The sequence below is a fragment of the Sceloporus undulatus genome, chromosome 10 (genome assembly GCF_019175285.1).
Source record: "Sceloporus undulatus isolate JIND9_A2432 ecotype Alabama chromosome 10, SceUnd_v1.1, whole genome shotgun sequence".
NCBI classification, from domain to species: Eukaryota; Metazoa; Chordata; class Lepidosauria; order Squamata; family Phrynosomatidae; genus Sceloporus; species Sceloporus undulatus.
The window spans coordinates 13,365,052-13,383,218 of NC_056531.1; the positions used below are offsets into that span (position 1 = coordinate 13,365,052).

The 18,167-nt window shown below is 48.4% G+C and overlaps 1 protein-coding gene across 3 annotated transcripts in view; it reads left to right on the top strand.

The window, feature by feature from the left end:
- Window positions 1-15,751: 15,751 nt before the first annotated feature.
- The window catches only part of CUX2 (cut like homeobox 2), a 153,112-nt gene continuing 150,696 nt past the window's right edge, over window positions 15,752-18,167 (top strand). For all 3 annotated transcript variants that reach the window (XM_042441709.1, XM_042441708.1, XM_042441710.1), the window contains exon 1: window positions 15,752-16,065. In XM_042441709.1, coding sequence (XP_042297643.1) covers window positions 15,916-16,065 — 150 coding nt within the window. In that variant the 5' untranslated portion in view covers window positions 15,752-15,915. The remainder of the gene's footprint in view (window positions 16,066-18,167) is intronic.

Sequence of the window (18,167 nt, forward strand, 5' to 3'; positions counted from 1 at the left end):
TTGTCATTCTCTGTTGGGTAGGTGCAACCTGGGGGAGAGAGTCAGAAAACTGTCTCCTGGGTCCCAGGCAGTTGCCCACCTTGCACTGCTGCAACTGTGGATCATGCCAGTTTAACTACTTTTTTATGACGTTGTGTAAGGAGAAAGGCAATACCTTCTTGTGCAATGTTAAGCTAGGATGCAAAATAGCTTAGAGATGGCACCCAGGGACAATTCCCCTTGGCCTAACAGGCCACTGATAAGCTGAGCAGGTACACTGGGCAAGGTCTCTTTTGCCATTGCTTGGCTAGTCATGTTCATGCCATGCTTAGACCCAGAGGCAGCTCATGGCTTCCACATCAGTGGCACAATCAGTCCATTGCAGGCTTGAGTGACCTTTAATGGAGCTCTCCAAAGGCTGCACTAATTCAGGAATAGAGTACAGCGCCTTGGACAGCCTCTTGCAAGCCTGCAACAACCTGGCCTAGAGTCACTGCCCAACTGATATGGGAACCACCTGCTACTATTGCCCAGACCTTGGCAAAAGTACAGTGGTAGAACATCCTACTCTGCCATGCATATTGTAATTTAAAGGTATAATTTTAATTTTTCTAGTTGTTGATGTCACAACTATTACCATGACATTCAGTGATGTATAGGAATTACGATTTATGAGTGATATTAGTAAAAAAAACATTACTAAGGATTCTGTATGGTGTGGCCTGGGAGGAGGAGGGGGACACCTTGAGCTCTTGCACAATGTGATGCCAACCCTAGATGTGGAGCTCTTGCACAATGTGATGCCAACCCTAGATGCTAACTCTCATGAGCAGTTGTTATGTGCAACCAAACTGGGCTGAACCACCTGCCTTTGGTCTGCCCCATCTGCAGTGACATGCTGGAACATCACTGTTGTATCTTAGTAGCTGTTTTCTGGCTATATGGGGAATATTATACTTTGAGTCCCAGATGTGTCCTCAGGTGCTCATTCCGGGAACATGAGAAGATGTTCTGAAAAACCCAGCTGGCATGGTAGAGTATGTGTGTGCTCACCCTCTGATTCCATCTGGATCTTCATCTGTTGAAATCTTCTGGGATCTAAGCGGATGGCGCCAGTAATGGGACAGACCACAAAGCAAGGTGCACAATGCATAAAGGCAGTGAATCTGCCAGGCTCCACATAGTGGTTTCTAGCAGGGTTCTCAACAGAGCTTGGAAAGTCTACCATTGACCACATTAAACATGTTCAGCACATTTTAAGTCCATGTAACTTATTTATTATTGGTTTAAATGGCTTTAATCTGTCCGTATTGATTTTACTCGCACGACGCACTGAGATCTCATTCTGTAGGGTGGGACAGACAGATTTTAATAAACAAAATAATAAGTGTATGCTGGTGGTATCTTGCATAGGCTGGAATGAGCAACTCCAGTGGGGGTTAGGTTCCAGTTTCCTCCCATAGGCAGGTTGCACCCCTCCAGCAAGTCCAGATACCTCTCTTTTCCACTGCAGTACCTCTCAAAAAGACGACAGGCAGTGAGGTTGCATCCCTTTGTCTCCCCATTTGGAGAGGGACTGCAGAGGAAAATTGAAGTATTTGGGAGGTGTTATGGGATTCTGGGATGCTTGTGGGGTTGGTGGGCATATTGTCACACATTTCCATGTATTTAGGAGCCCAGTGTTTTAGATTGTTTAAAATTGGGGGGACTTTGAGACTGGTGGGACCTTTAAGGACTACAAAAGTGGAGCCCATGGGCCACATTTGGCCTATAGCCTGCACTATGCCTACCCTGGCATCAGTGGTGATGGCGGAAGGGAAAAGACCATGAGTGAAGCTGCCCAGAAGAAAGATCTACCTGTGGCCTGTTTTCCTCACCACCACTGTAAAACCATGGAAAAATGCAGCCTCTAGCATGGTGCACTAACAGACCATAATTCCCTCCCTTTGTAACCTTTTCAAGCCTTTAATTTTGCTTCTAAACTGATTCTTCCTCTGTCAGGTTGTGGTTGAGTAGGGATACCCTCTGGGCACATTTGTGGGGCACAAGACAGGACCTTCTCAGTGGCTGTTCCCCAAGTTATGGAACAGGCCTCTTCCCTGTTGTCCTTCCACCAGAGACAGAAGTCTTCTTATTCAAGTGGATGTTTAGCAATTGTCTGGCTGCAAAGGAAAGGGGTTTGGGATGAATTGGTACTATAATTTTTTTGGTGGGGAGACCTGTTTTAAATTAGAGGATTTTTTTGTGTTTTTTACACAGTAGGATCGTATGATATGACTTGTGTAATTCCTTTTTACCATTACTGTACAAAGATTTGTTGTTATCTGTACCTCGTTTCGTCTGGTTTGTTCTATGCTTGTTTTTAATCTTCTTGTAAGCTGCTATGAGCCATGGATTGGAAAGAATGTTCCATGCTGGCTGTAGTCCCAAAAAGCCACTTTTCCAAGCTTGAGAAGATTGTCGCAGGAACCTTTTACCCTCTGTTGGGCAAGAAATGTATTGTTTGGTTCATTCATAACTAAGGGTGCATCTGTACTGTAGAAATCATGAGGTTTCCACACCACTTTACACATAGGAGGTGAATTCTGTGGTTACCCTGAACTGCCAAAAAGACAAATAAATGGGTCCCAGAGGAAATCAGGCCTGAAGTCTCCCTAGGAGTCAAGATGACTAAACTGAGGCTGTTGTCCTTTGGCTGTTATTGTGAGAAGGCATTACTCACTAGAAAAGCCAACAATGTTTGGCAAGGTAGAAGGTAGTAGAAAAAGAATAAGACTCCAGATGGATGAACTCAATCCATGAAGACATGGCTGCTCTGAATCTGCAAGGCCTTAGCAGAGCTGTGGATGACAAGGGGACTTGGAGGTCTCTCATTTATAGGATCGCTATAAGTCAAAGTTGTTTAATTCACCACTTGTTTAATTGTTTAATTCACCACTTAGCTAAAGTTCACTGATTCCATGTGCCTCCTGTCATTGGAGCTGTCAATAGGAACTTGTCAAAATGGCGTAGGCATTGCTCTCTGTCTTTTAGGGCAGTGCTCTCACCCTGAGATTCTTCCCCCTTGTCCTGAGAACTTTAGGACTGGGTCCAAGCTAGAGGAACCCAACTGAAAAGACATTTTCTCCCTCTTCTTGCAAACCATAACTCGACTCCCAAAGGTCTCACTAAAACCAGCCTTTCCTATTTAACTACTCAGAAAGGCATTTTGCATTTCTCCGCTATATATTTATATAATGTATGAATGCATGAGCATTATGGGTGAATGCATTAAGCTAAGTTAATACATGTGTTGTGTTGGTGGTTCCCCCCCCTTTGTGTGCGCGTGCGTGTGTGGAGAGAATGGATACATTCCCATTCCAACCAAATATAAATTCCCTTTGACCAATCCAATTTCCTAGGAAATCAATGCATTTTAACATGAACTAATATTTATGAAATTGAATTTTTGCGAGGAAACGAATGCGGTTCTATTCAACTTTATGCATTTTTATTAAACTAATGCATTTTAAATTTAACTGTCATATATTAACGACAACAGACCACTAGTACTTACAGTGTAAAATAATATATGTTTGCAAAAATCAATACCAGGCCAAATGCCTGGGCCTGTGCTGAGCCAGACTGAGACGGAGATGACAAATTCATGCAGCTACTTAATTTGTTTGCTTATGTACATTAGCTGGTAGGTTTGTTTACTGGTAATGATTATTCTGTTTTTTAACAAGTATTAAAACATAAAAGGGTGGGTTCTTCTGGGGCACTGCATACTGAAGGTAGCTAGGAATACCCATTTACATGTGAAGAAGGCTCTTTTTATTCCTCAAATGGGAATTTGGGGGGAAGTCTCAGTGCCATTGGAACTCAAGGATGGCCTAAAATGGACTCTGCTGTCTGTTAAAATCTTTTCTACTTAGAAAACAAAATAAACTGGAGAAAATTAATATCTCCTTTCCATACTGTGCCAGGATTAGAACATTATACACACACACACACACGGGGCCCAAAACCATGGCAGATGTTGTTTGACACCAGTTTCATTGCCATGGCTCCATCCTATGGAATCCAGGGATTTGTAGTCTGTGGAACCAGAGCTATCTGACACAGAAGGTTAAGTATCTCATGAAACTATAGATCCCAGAATTCCATAGCATGGAGCTATGGCAGTGAAAGAGGTGTCAAACTGGATTACTTCTGCAATGTAGATGCAGCCCTAGTGGTAGGCTCAATTGATGGGATTTAGCTGTGTGTTGGTTTGCTATTTGGCAAGTGAGTCAATGAAACTGTCTCAGTCATAGCTAGTCAATAGGATTTAGGCCTTGAACTACAGTTCCCAGAATCTCATGCTGGTTAGGGGAATACTTGGAACTGTAGTATAAATAATGTAACTTTTCCAAGTCCTGAGTAGGTTTGGAATCCATTCAGGAAGTATAATGTAAAGCTATGCCAAACACAGCTTTGGAGTCCAAACTGCTCAGGTGTTCAGAATGAACAGGGGCATCCCTCCCTGAGGAGTCAGGTGGTCAAGGTAAAGTAATGAGAATGGATCAGTTTGCTTTGGAAAGGAGAATGTTGGGAGGGGTCAGTGTAGGGTGACTGGGTCTCAAGACTGACCCTCTTCTGCAGTCTTCAGGGCTAGCAGGAGGAACCTCAGGGTGACAGCACTGTCTTGAAAACAGTATGTATGTTTATGTGCATCTGTCTATAGATTCCTCATTACTTTGATGGTGTTTTCCTAAAATCTGAACTATATATGCTATGTAATTGTGGTCGGTGCTTAATCCATCTAAGTACTGTATTCCTTGCCTAAGAAAACCCTAGGAAATTCATGGGGTCACCATAAGTCAACACAGGCAGCTTGAAGGCACATAACAACAGCAAATGGCATCAGCAGGGTCTGCCTTTTGTAACATTGTCAGGGCCCTGGCTCTATCAAATAGGGACAGTTGGAAGGGATAGAGTGGAGGTCTAAAGAAGTAACTTGTCCAGCTTCTGTGAGGTGCAGACCCACCCCCACCAACCTCTTCTTTTATAATAATAATAATAAATAATAATAAAATTTTTATTTATATCCCGCCCTTCCCACGATCAGGGCGGCTTACATCAAGTTAAAAACATAGTCTAATTACAACAATTTAAAAATACACAAGCAATAAAAAACCATAACAGACAAACAAAAAGCCCCATAGCCCAACCTCTTGGCCACGGAAGAGGAGGGAGGCCCACAGGATTTTATTCAGGGAATGCCTGTTGGAACAGGAAGGTTTTCAGGTCCTTCCTGAATTCGGCCAGGGTGGTAGACGAGCGGAGCTCAGTGGGCAGCGTGTTCCAAAGGGCTGGGGCAGCTGTGGAGAATGTCCTCCGTGTAGTGGAGGCTAACCTAGCCCCAGGCACCTTCAGTAGCTGCTGCCCAGACGTTCTGAGGGTGCGAGGCGGAATGTACGGGGAGAGGCGGTCCTTTAGGTATCCTGGGCCCAAGCCATTTAGGGCTTTATAGGTAATTACCAACACCTTATATTGAGCTCGGAAGCGGATGGGCAGCCAATGGAGGTCTTTCAGCACCGGGGTTATATGGCTGGTCCTGGGAGCACCAGTGACCAGCCGGGCTGCCATGTTCTGCACCATTTGCAGCTTCCGAGTTTGGTATAAGGGTTGCCCCATGTAGAGTACATTGCAGAAATCCAGTCTCGAAGTTACCAGAGCATGTACAACAGTTTCTAGGTCCCTCTGGGCCAGGTATGGGCGCAGCTGGCGAATCAGCCGAAGCTGATAACAGGTGCTCTTGACCGTCGCGTTCACCTGAGGAGTCAGATGAAGCGACGAATCAAGAAGCACCCCCAGACTGCGCACGGAGTCCTTCACAGGGAGCGTGACCCCGTTCAGGACAGGTGGAACCACCGCCATTCCTGGACCAGGGGAACCTATCACAAGTACCTCCGTTTTCTCTGGATTCAATTTGAGTCGGTTTTCCCTCATCCAGCCCATTACTGACTCCAGACACGCCACGAGAGGAGAGACGCCATCCCCAGTCACTGCATCAGTCGGAGACATAGAGAAAATGATTTGGGTGTCATCAGCGTACTGATAACCCCGCGCCCCATGTCTCCGGATGATCTCTCCCAGCGGTTTCATGTAAATGTTAAATAGCATGGGAGACAGAATGGCTCCTTGAGGGACCCCAGTTTTAAGGGGCCTCTCATCAGAGCACACGTCTCCCAGCTGCACCATCTGGGACCTCCCGGAGAGGTAGGAGCGGAACCACTGGAGTGCAGTGCCCCCGATCCCCACCTCTGCCAGGCGTCCCAGAAGGATACCATGGTCTATGGTATCGAAAGCCGCTGAGATGTCCAGATCTTGCCTTCTTTGCTATGACTGCTGTAGGGATTTCTACGTGAATGTGTTTGTGGTGTGTATATGTGTGTGTGTATGCATGTGTAGAGGTATATGAGTGCTTGTACCTGAGGGGTCGAGGCAGACTTAATTTAACAGCTATGCCTGATTGAATTTCATTTTCATGCAAAGGAACATATTGCCTCTTGCAATAAATAAACATTTGCATACCTTCCTTTGTGACCTGCCAAGAAATCCTTGCCTCACTCAAAATGGATTTTCAGGGAAGGAATGCCTCTGTAGGCCAAGGAATGGCAATTTTGATGTCATCCCACAAAGTCAGAAAGGCAGGTGTTGAGATGTCTGGAGAGAGGTGGAACTCTGATTCCCCAAAATACACAATGGAAAAACCGACAGGAATGATGTCCAACACCAGCGAGAATAAGGGATGGAGAAGGAATGCAACATGTGCATCTTCCTGCCAGCATGCCCAATAGGCTTTTGGAAGCTGTAGATCCCCAAAGTTATATTTTCTCCCCTGATCTCTGGCTTGTGGGGAAGTCTTTAAAGTGTCAGTAGTTGTGCTTGTCTGGCTTGCTTTGGCATCATAGAGGCCTGTGAAGTCAGGGGGAAGGGGCGAGGGAGAGTGTTGGTGAGAAGGCTGAAGGAAGGATTAAAATTATAATGGAACCAGGGCCCATAGAGTCAAAGTAGTCAGACGTTTTGATATGCAGGGTTGATGGTGCGGTCTGTAATTCCCATACCCACCCCACAGTCAAGCTTTGCTATTCCCCCAAACCCAGCTGCAGTCGTACCTGTAGTACGAGGATGGATTTACCCAGCAGCAATATATTGTTGTGAGCTATCCCCATTGTAACACAAAGTGTGTGTGTGTTTGTGTGTGTGTGATATTCTGTGTAGAGATAGTGTGGTGGAGTGTTCCGAATGTTGAGCTAGGACCTGAGAAGGACAGGTTACTTACCTGTAATGGTATTTCTTCGAGTGGTCATCTGTGTGTTTGTGTGTGTGTGATATTCTGTGTAGAGATAGTGTGGTGGAGTGTTCCGAATGTTGAGCTAGGACCTGAGAAATCCACATTCTCATCCTCTCCAAGATCCAAAACTTGCTGGGTAACCTTGAGCTGGTCGCATACTCTGTCTTAGCCTTGCTGACCTCACAGGATTCATGATTGTACTCCCTTTACTTATTAAAATATTTATATCCTGCCTATATCATCCGGAGACACGGGGCGCGGTGTTATCAATATGCCGATGACACCCAAATAGTCTTCTCTGTGTCTCCGACTGATGCAGTGACCAGGGATGGCATCTCTCCTCTAAATGCCTGCTTGGAGTCGATAATGGGCTGGATGAGGGAAAACAGACTCAGCTTGAATCCAGAGAAACGGAAGTACTGGTGATAGGCTCCCCTGGCACGGGTAAGGAAATTTTTCCACCTGTCCTGAATGGGGTCACGCTCCCCGTGAAGGACTCTGCTCGCAGTCTGGGGGTGCTTCTGGACTCGTCACTCCACCTAACATCTCAGGTGGATGCGGCGGTCAGGAGCACTTGTTATCAGCTTCAGCTGATACGCCAGCTGCGTCCCTTCCTGGGCCAGGGAGACCTTGATACCGTGGTACATGCTCTGGTAACTTCTCAGTTGGATTTCTGTAATGCGCTTTACATGGGGCAACCCTTGTACCAAACTCAGAAGCTTCAATTAGTGCAGAATATGGCTGCTAGGCTGGTTACTGGATGTTCCAGGGCCAGCCATATAACACCAGTATTGAAAGATCTCCATTGGCTGCCTATTCACTTCCGGGCTGAATACAAGGTGTTGGTTATTACCTATAAAGCCCTAAATGGCTTGGGCCCAGGGTACTTGGAGGACTGCCTCTCCCCATACAGTCCGCCCCGCACTCTCAGGTCGGGTGGGAAACATCTTTTGAGAGTTCCAGATGCTCGATTTAGTTCATCTCGGAGGGCATTTTCAGTTTCGGCCCCTCAGCTCTGGAACTCTCTCCCCCATGAGCTCCGTACAGTCACCACCCTTGATGGTTTTTTTTAAGAAGAACCTGAAGACCTTTTTATTTCGCCAGGCTTTTCCCCCATGAGCCTGTTGTCATCTTTTCTCCCCTGGCAATGTAATTGGCAGATTCCATCTATCCAGCCATTTGTATGGGGTTGTTTTGTAGGGTTTTAATTGTTTTTAATTGTTAATTGTTGCATTTTTATGATATGATGTATGTTTTACTTGCTGTTGTACACCGCTGTGATCCCTGGAATAGCGGTATAGAAATAAATTAAATTATTATTATTATTATTCCAAAAGATCTCAGGGTGGGGCATGAAAAGCAGGGGGAAGAACCCAGTTTGAAACCATATACCAATTCTTAAAGGGTTAAACCGGTCTTAAAGGAGTCCAGGGGGTTGGACTGGATGGCCCTAGTGGTCTCTTCCAACTCTATGATTCTATGAAAATAGACTAAAACCAACAGCACTGAAGCAAAGTGTTGCACCCTAGTCAAGCCATGATCGCTAGACATTTACGGCTTGGAAAAAGAGCCAGGTTTTAACTTGGTGCTCAAATAAAGCCACTGTGAGCACCAACTGTGTTTCCAAGGAGAAGGCGTTCCACAACCAGGGTGCCATAGCCAGGAAGGCCTCATCCATATTGCCTGAAAATGTATCTCTCCGACTGTTTGAACACAGAGGAAGGTTCCTCTAACAGCTCTCAGTACCTGGGCAGGTGTGTATAGAAAGGAGTGCTCCTTCAAATCTTGAGGGTTGTTGTGAGGATAAAGTAGGGAGGTGGAGAGCCATGTACACTTCCTTGAATGCACTACACTGGAGCAGAGGCAGGGTATAAAGGCAGGTGGGCTGTGTGGACCATAAGACCAATCCCAAAGTAGCCACTGTATATATCTTTATTAAATGTAACTCATAGGGGGGGGGGGAAACCCACACCTAGCTACATCAAGGCGTGCTGGTAGGGTGGTTAGACTGGTGGAGTGAGACTCCAGGAAACCTGATTTAGACAGGGAGCTGGTACCCAAGATGCTAAATCTCTTTTGAAGAGAGGCTTCTATGCTTTGGAAAGTGCCATTAAAATTTAGACTTGAACGTTTAGACTAAGACCCAGAGCTAGTTCACTGCCCCATTGACACAGAAGCCTCCAGCCACCATGCTTCTAGGTGAGGGGGTTGTGGTCAGGGTGGGGGCAGGAGAAAGGGGGGCGGTGTTTAAAACTGAACCCCGAATGAAATCCGAAGTAGCCTGCGTCCAAAACAGGCTGGCTGCATTTTGGGGGGAAACCTCTCAGACTCGGTGGCCAAAGGGAGACCTTTGGCTTGGGCCTTTCTGAAGCCGGTTGTTGCCAACCCAATCCGTGCTTAAGATCAGAGCATCCGCAGAACAAAACAGCAAAACTAATTAAAGATCAGTCCCTAATTGTTGTTGAGGGGGCTGTCGGTGAAAGAGGCAGCTGGGAGAAAACACATTTAGCATCTGCTGAATGCTGATTTAAAACATGGAAGTGAGAAAAAGATCTTGGCAAACAGATCTTGGGGGAACTGAAGTGTCTACAAAGCGGATGAAATACTTCTCGGGTCTGAGAGGTGCCAGAATAGAAAGTGCGTCCTTTCTGCCCTCTCAGATCGTTCAGCTGTGTGGCACTGCAACTCCCATCATGCTTGCTGTTTCCATGTCATTGTCAACAGCTCTTCAGCCCTTCTAGCTCAACAGTTCATATTTATTTATTTATGTATGTTTTATGCTCTGTTTCTTCCGCTATGGGATGCAAGGCAGCCTAGAGCCAAGTGAAAGAAAATGCAGGTAATACCTGATACAAAACACTAAAGTTTAAAGCCCATTGAAATATTATCAAAAGGACAAAAAGTGCAATCCACTCTATGAAAAGAGCTTATTATCTTCTAGCAAAACACATTGTAAACTGCTTAGAGAGCGCTTAGCTCATTATGAAGCGGTATAAATGTAAAGTGCTAAGGAGAAAGAGAGCAGAGGAGGCCAACAGAGATGTGGGGCTGGAGAAGAATGCGGAGGATGCCACGGATGGTTAGACAAACAAATGGGTCTTTGGAACAGATCCAGCCCGAACTCTCCCTAGAAGCCAAGATGACTAAACTGAGGCTGTCATAGTTTGGTCGCATCATGTGAAGGCATGACTCTTTAGAAAAGGCTAGGAAAGGTGGAAGACAGTAGAAAGAGGGGAAGGCTACATGCCAGATGGTTTTAGACTTGACCACACAGGACCTGAGTAGAAGGATGGAGGCCAGGGAGTCTTGGCGATGCCTCATCCACAGGGTCGCCATGAATCAAAGTTGACTTGAGGGCAGCTAACAACGCAGTTCCTGTATCCCTGCCTTGCAGCTTGAAAGCTGATCTGCCGAGCTCTGATCTTGGCCTGTACTCTCTCCCTGCTTGTTTGTTGCTTGGAACCAGATAGCTCAGACCTTGTACCAGTTTGGCTTTGGCTTCAGAGCTCCCTCAGCAGGCTCATGTCATTCCCTGGGAAGAGGCTGGTTGAGTAACAATTGTTGCGATCTCCTGTGTTGTGCAGGGCTTGCAATGCTTCACTGGTGCCACCGGGAGGTGCTTTTACCCAACACGCTCAACTTTGTCATGTCAAACTATTAAATTATTTGTGCCCGTTACAAATTTATTTGGTGGTGGGGGGGGGGGGGAAGAGAACAGGGACAAACCTTGTGAAGGTGAGCAGAGTCTGAAGGAGACGTGGAGTAAATCACCTGCTGTAATAGGTTCAGACATTAACAAGCAACAACTTCAATTATTCATGAGGATGCAAAAAAACAAAACCCAGTTAAATCATTTAATAACCCGGAGAGGGAGGCATTTGAAAGCTGCTAGAGATAATGGGTCTCATCGAGTCCAAGAGGGACTCTTTCTGCGTCAGCCATTCCAGGGAGGGAAAAAACAAGCCTGCATTTTCCTCCCGTCCTGTGGAAGCTGTTCAGTCTCCAAGCACATTGTTTAGAGGACTGCAAGTCCCATGGTCCTTCTGTTAGGCAGGGAGTTGACTGCCTTTGGTATTAAGAGATTGGAGGCAGGGTGATATGACAGCTTATACTGATACCCTTAGGTTAGTCTGCTGTCCTGTCACCAGCATCAAACCAAGATTCAGCTTTGGGGCAGAACTCAAAAGTGCTGGTTGTGACCTATAAAGGCATATACAGCTCAGGTCCAGGCTATTTGAAAGAGCATATCTCCCCATATGAACCTGCCTGAATCTTTAAGTCTTCATGAGAGGGCTTTTTCTCAATCCCATCACCATCGCATGGCCATCTGGAGAGGGGAGGCCATCTGGGGAGGAGACATGGAGCAATGCACTGTTACTAAACCAACTTGCAGCAGAGGGCCTTCTTAGTGGCTGCTCCTAGAAAGAGATCAGCAGCCAGTGGAGCTGTTGGAGAAAGTGAGCTGCATGGTCCCTGCACTTGACACTGAAACTTTCTGTACCAGCGGAAGTTTCCAAACATTCTTCAAGGGCTGCCAGACACGGAGCAATGCACTGTTACTAAACCAACTTGCAGCAGTTGGAAAGCCTTCTTACCTCTTTGCCCAAAGGCTATGGAATGTCCCTTCTTGACTGCTACACATCCCTATTCCAGCTAAGAGGAAATGGAATGGTCTTTTTCTTAAAAACTTTGTAGGGTTCTTTCCATTCTTGCGATGTCATTTATCCAGGTTCCATAGATGGTTTAATAAGTTAAAATCAACTGTCTGAGATTTAACTGACAAAATTCCTACTGAAGCTTTAAACACTTTTAAACAGATATCTGACAGAGGATTGAGGTCCTGCTAGGGGTTAGGGAAGGATCTCCTCTGTGTCCTGCCAGCAGAGGCAATACTCTGGTAGAGAGGGCCTTCTCAGCGGTGGCACCAACCGTGGCAACTCTCCCCTTGGAGGTCTGATTGGTGCCAGCGTTGGTTTCTTTCTGGCACCAAGCAAGCTTCAGTCTCATACTTTTATATATCCATTTTATATCATTGTAGCCTTTTAAGCTGTTTTGTTGATTTGTTTAATATCTCTTATTAATGGTTTTATTGCTTTAATCTGCAACTGTTTTAAATGTCTTTGTACACTACCTTCAGATCCCACGATAAAGGACAGGATATAAATCTTGTAAATTAATTAATATAAGTAAACTTTAGCAACTGGTTTGACCTTCTCCTTTTGGTCCTGATGCTGTGGCATGGAGTCTTGCCAACCTTTAGGAAGTTATGGAATGACCCCTCTCCCATGTAGCAGGCTCATGAAACCAGAGCTTGGGAGTTACTGTTGGGGACTACATCTTCCAGGCTCCCCGAAAAAAACCCTTTTTTTGAGATGTACTCCACAAGCTCTGCTGACTAGTTGCTATTTTATCTTCAGTGTTTCTTTCCAGCGTTTAAACCGTGGGAAGCTGGAATTCCACAGGCATTGAACTGGGAGTATGCTCATAGAGTTGCCTTAAGAGAAAAGTCGACTTGATGGCACATTGAGCATCACAAGACTTCACTTTTGAGTGAACATAGATAGGACTGTACTGATTAAAAAAGAGTAACTTTGGGGGGGGGGGACTATCTGGCATTTGTTGAGCAAAAGACCTATTTGTTGTAGAGACTGGTTTTATAATCAAAGGCAAACACCGGTTGGGACACCTGAAAAAAAATTGCCGGCTATCTAGGGGACATCTAAGAGAAATACGCAAGCCAACAGATAAGCATTCAGTGAGGATAATAGCAAGCAATACTGATAATATACAAACCCAATAGATAAGCAAAGGCAGATCAGGAGAGCTCTAAGGACATTTTCTAGAGATTAGTGGGGAGAATCTGTGTCGTTTCGCAAGTTAAACAGTTTTGAATTCTGTTTTTGAAATCAAATAGCTTTATTTTGAAATCAAAACTGGTTTATTTTTTTAAAGCGCATGTTAACAGTCCCATTTAGGACGCCTCAGAAGTCAGTTCCCTTCAGTTGAATAGGGCTTACTTCCAGGTAAGTGCTATAGGCACCCTAAACTCTTATGCAGAGGGAAGGGATAGAGAGTACATTAATAAATGATCCCCACAATTGGATGGGATTCTACATTATTTAAACAAAACGATGACTCAATGGCAGGTCTTTTTGGGCGATGGCTCGCTAGCCTCTCCCTAGATCATAAGTCCTCTGTACTAGAGCTTGGAAGAGTAACTGCTTGTACTACAACTCCCAGAATCCTCCAACCACTATGGCTACAGTTCTGGTCTTTGCTGAGTTAAGAGAGAAACAAAAAAACCCTATCAGTCTGTTTCAACATAAAATAGAAAAGGGTGCAATAAAGGACTCAGACAGCACCCTTGAGACTCATGGGTTTATTTTAGCATGAGCTTATATCAACCCCCATCTTCAGATGCACTGTGTGCATGAAGAAGGGGCTTGCTACCCAGGAAAGCTCCTGGATAAACCAGTCTCAAAAGCGCCACTAGGTTCTTCCCTCTCTCTCTGCTGAAACAGATTTCTTTCTTTGAAAACTTTTAAATACTGGCAAAATCAAGACAAACACGGAGACAGTGTGCAATGATCCCCTCTTTCCTTTCTTTGCAGATTTTCCCTGGGAAGAAAAAAGCTGGAAGCAGCAGAGTTCTGGAAGACAATGAGGCCTAGAAGTATCCCAAGGCGTTTGCTGTCTTGGGGGGAAAGCGCCAAAGGTCAGTCGAGTGGCATTCCCGCAGTAAATATCCAGTCATAATACACATTAAATGAAATCATCATTTGCTGCACTTTCAGGACAGCTGCAAACTCACTGCCTGAAGCAGCCTCCTCCTCTCCGTCTCGCTTCATGTCAAGCTTGGGATTGTAAGCTCTTTGGGGCAGGCCTTGTTATCTTGGGATTCTTCTCCTGAGGCACAAGGCAAGCTATCTTTCAAAAATGTTGTCCCTGGGAGCATCAGATTGTAGTCCTCACTGCAATGAGTCCTGTGACCTTAGGCTGGTTGCGTTCCCCTTCTGGCTTGGCCCACCTCTTAGGGTTGGTGTCGGGCTAAAGGTTGGAGGAGGAGAGACAAAAGCCACAGGAGGAAAGGACACTGGATTAGAAATCCTGGACAACTCCGCAATAACAATCACAGGGTTGTCCCTCTAGCCAAAGGACAGAGAGACAGGTGCAGGTGAGCCAGTGAGAGGGAGTCTTGGATTCTGACTCTGGGGACCAGGGTTCGAATTCCGGCTTGGCCAGGGGGAGCCTTGGGCAAGTCCCACTCTCTCAGCCTCAAGTGGGAGAATTCAAAGATACAGCCCTGTTAGTCTGGAGAGAGCTCTTGTAGCACCTTGGAGACTCAGGGAAAGGAAGAAGTGGGCAGCAGGAACTGCCTAGCATCTGAGGAAGGAGGCTTTAGTCCAGGGCCCACTTCTTCCTTTCCCTGAGTCTCCAAGGGGCCCCAAGAGCTCTCTCCGGACATGTCCTCCATGGGGGTCTTCTGTCCAGGAGGAGCCCCCCGTTGTCCTCCATTTGGAGGGCAGGGAATAACTCGAGGAGGGCAAGTCCCTTGCTCCCCAGACCTAACCTCTGGTGCTGCCACAAACGACCCTTCCCAGGATTCCCTAGCCTTGAGCCATGGCATTTCAAGCGGGCTCAAACCGGGTCAGCTCCGCCGTGCGGATGCCGAGCCAGACTCGCCGAGGGTCTCCCCATGTCGCCCTCCAAGGGCTCCAGGGCCAAAGCCAAGGGCCGAGCCAGCTTGGCATCCCCGCTCCCGGCCCTCCCTTTCCCGGATTCCCCCGGTCGGAGGGAACTCGCCGCCGCCGCCGCCGCCGCCGCCACTCTTCTTCTTCCCTGAGGGGCTGAGCGCGAGCGGGGCTCGGGGTTCGGATCCCGCTCTGTCTCTCTCCGCCTCCGAGGCTGGGAAGAGCCAAGCCCCGATCGCTTTCGGGGACCAAGCAGTGCTGCCAGCTTTCGGAGTCCCACTGGCTTCTGCGTCAGGCAAAGAGCAGCAAGAGATGGAAGGGGCTCCTTCGGCAAGGACTTGAAGGAGGAGGAGGGTTTCCCGCCCCGATGATCGGGCTCTTATTTTAAGGAAGGCGAGGGAAGGAGGGAGGGAGGCAGGCGAGAGGGTCGCGGCTCCTTGCCGGGCATGGCTTGGGCCGGAGCCCTCCTCGGCGGCCGGAAAGTCCCCGCCGGCTCTCTCGGGGGGCTTCCTCCGGCTCCGATGGCCCGCAAGATGGCCGCCGATGCGGGATCGATGGTTCAATATCGGAAGCAGCCCCGGGCTCCCGGCGATGGGCTCCAGGTTAGTGGCGGCGGGGGCGCCAGGCGGAAGCTGGTGGGCCTTGGGCGCGGGGGCTTTCGGGAGGGAAGAGGAGGAGGGGAGGAGGAGGGGGCCTGGGTCGGCGGCGGCGCCCGGCTGGCCTTGCCCTCCCCTCCCCTCCCTCCCTCCCCTCCCCCATCGATAGCTATTAGAAATTGATTCGCCGCCGCCGCCGCTGCTCTTTGTTCGGTTCCCTCATTGATCCTGCAGCAGCGCTAGAGAGAGAGAACGAGAGTGGGAGCCAGGAGGAGGAGGACGAGGGAGCCGAGGAGCCCAGGCGCCCCTCGCCCGCCGGGGCTGGATGGACGTGCCGCCGCCGCCGCCAGCGCCAATGCCTGGCCCCGCCGGGGCCCCTTCCCTCGCCCTCAGAGCCGCCGCGGCTTCGTCCTCCTCCTGCTCCTCTCCTCCCTCCGCCTTCGCCGCCGCCTCGCAACTTCTGAGGGCCAGCCAGGTGAGGAGCAGGGCCGGGCGAGGCCTTCCTGGGCGCCGGGCCTGAGGGGCCTGGAAGGAGGGAAGGAGCCGCTCTCCTCCGTCTTTTTGGCGGGCTTTTCCTCAGCGCGGGGGGAGGGGCGGCCTGAGGCGCTGAAGGAAGAAGCCGCTTGGGCAACAGCGCTGTGGCATTCTGGGAGTTGGAGTTTGTTGTGCCCCACAACAAACTCCAACTCCCAGAATGCCACAGCCGCGAGGGGGTGAGGAGGCAGCCTTTGTCCCCTGCCTTCCCTCCTCCTCCTCCTCCTCCTCCTCTCTTCCTCGGCCAAAGAGGCCTGCTTTGGGTGGCTTTGGCTCGGGGCTCCGTGGGCTTCCCCTTCGGAGTGATGCCCTGTAACTCCAGGAAGGGCGAGGAGGGTTGGAGCTCTTCCAGGCCGCCTGGGAAGCTTGTCCTCCGCCTCAGGCTGGGATGCCTCTTCCCCGGAAGCCTCTCAGCCGGCGGGGGGGGGAGAAGAGTGCGGCCGGTTGACATTGATTGCTGTGGGAAAGGAGCAGCGCAGGGAATGCCTTCCGTTCTGGATGCTGCGCAGCAGACGCCAGGGACCCGGCAGCGCTGAGTTCCTCCAGGCACGCCTATCTGGCCCAAAGGCTTCGCAGGTGACTCTACAATGCCTTTCTTTTTCTGCTCCAGTTAGTTTGCAACCCCGAAAGAAGAAAGGATCGAAATGCCCAGAGAAGGTTGGCTTCCAAGAAGTGCGTGAGGGCAAAAGCACTTTTAGGAGATCTAGACTTCTTGCTGTCTTTGCATGCCCTGAGGGGGGGCATCCCATGCAGGGAGAGGCAAGGCAAGCCCTTTGGAGAGCAGGCCATCCCGTTGGGCTGGGGCTGATGGGGGGCGATCTTGACTGACCCACTCCCTGCTGAGCTGGAGGGGAAAGCATGCCACCCCAAAGCTGGGTTAGTAACAAATCACAAGAGAGATCTGCCAGGAGTAGAGACAAACTCACAGGTGTCTTCTGATACTTCACTATTACTACTACTAAGTGTGGCTAGCTTGTAGCCCTCAGCATGCAGAGTCTTAAATGACTGTCTTGGCATTGTTCAGTTGTTCTGCCTGACTTCTGTTGGGGTGTTGTGTAACTCTAGTTGAGGTCCAGAGGCAATGGGGTCTGTAAACCCTGTCAGCTAAGCAGCCTCAGCCGATGTAACTTCTTGCAAAGTGTGTGCCTATAAACCAAGGCAACTTCTGCCGCTGTTGTAGTGGACAGTCGCTTGTACTCCTAGGGCATATTTAGCCAAGTTTCTCTTTGGCCCCTTGAGTGCATTGCCTTGTCTTTAACATGGGTCACCTGCAAGGAGACCCAGCCCTGTCATGAGGCCGGGTGAGGCACTTACTTCAGGTGGCCGACGTTGGGATAGAATTGTGTGCCACTTGGCTTAGCTGGCACCCCTTAACCCAGTGTTGAAGGTGGATGTAACTGCCAGTCCAGTTAATTTGTGCAGCCAGGAGGGAAAGGGGCACCATCTTTTCCTTTGCCTCTGGCAGCAAACTATCTTTGAGCAGCCCTGCTTGTGAGCCTCACCCTTCAGAACCCCTTGGCTATGTGTCTGCTCCTCTGGAAGGGAGTCAGCAGGGGATGCCAATGTGGCCAGTTCTTGCACAGTTCAAATGGTGCCCCCCCTCAAGCAGATCCATAGGTTTTAATCACTCATAAAAGTTTTAGCTGTCTATGCAGGCTGCACCTAAGTGGATTGGAGTGTCTAAGCTGAAGCTGCTGCTTATGGCTGCTACTACAAAAGAGAAGAGCACTTGATTTTTTATGGGCATTAAAGCCAGCTTAAAATGCAGTGTGCTTCACAGGGGGGGAGGGGATGCCAGGGAGAAAGCAAATTTAGGTGCAATTTCATGATGTTTCAATAATGTATCAGCGGTTTGAGAATTTAATGCAGTTCATCTTTTAAGGAGATTACTTGTTACAGCTGCAATGCCAAGGCCTAAATGGATCGCAGGTGCTAGGGCCTGGGGAGCAGGGGGTGGCAGCAGATAACTCTCCCTTGCTGGCATTGGGGCTCAGGGCTTGAGAGGAGGGGATTAGACCTTCTCACCTCACAGTCCCTGAGATA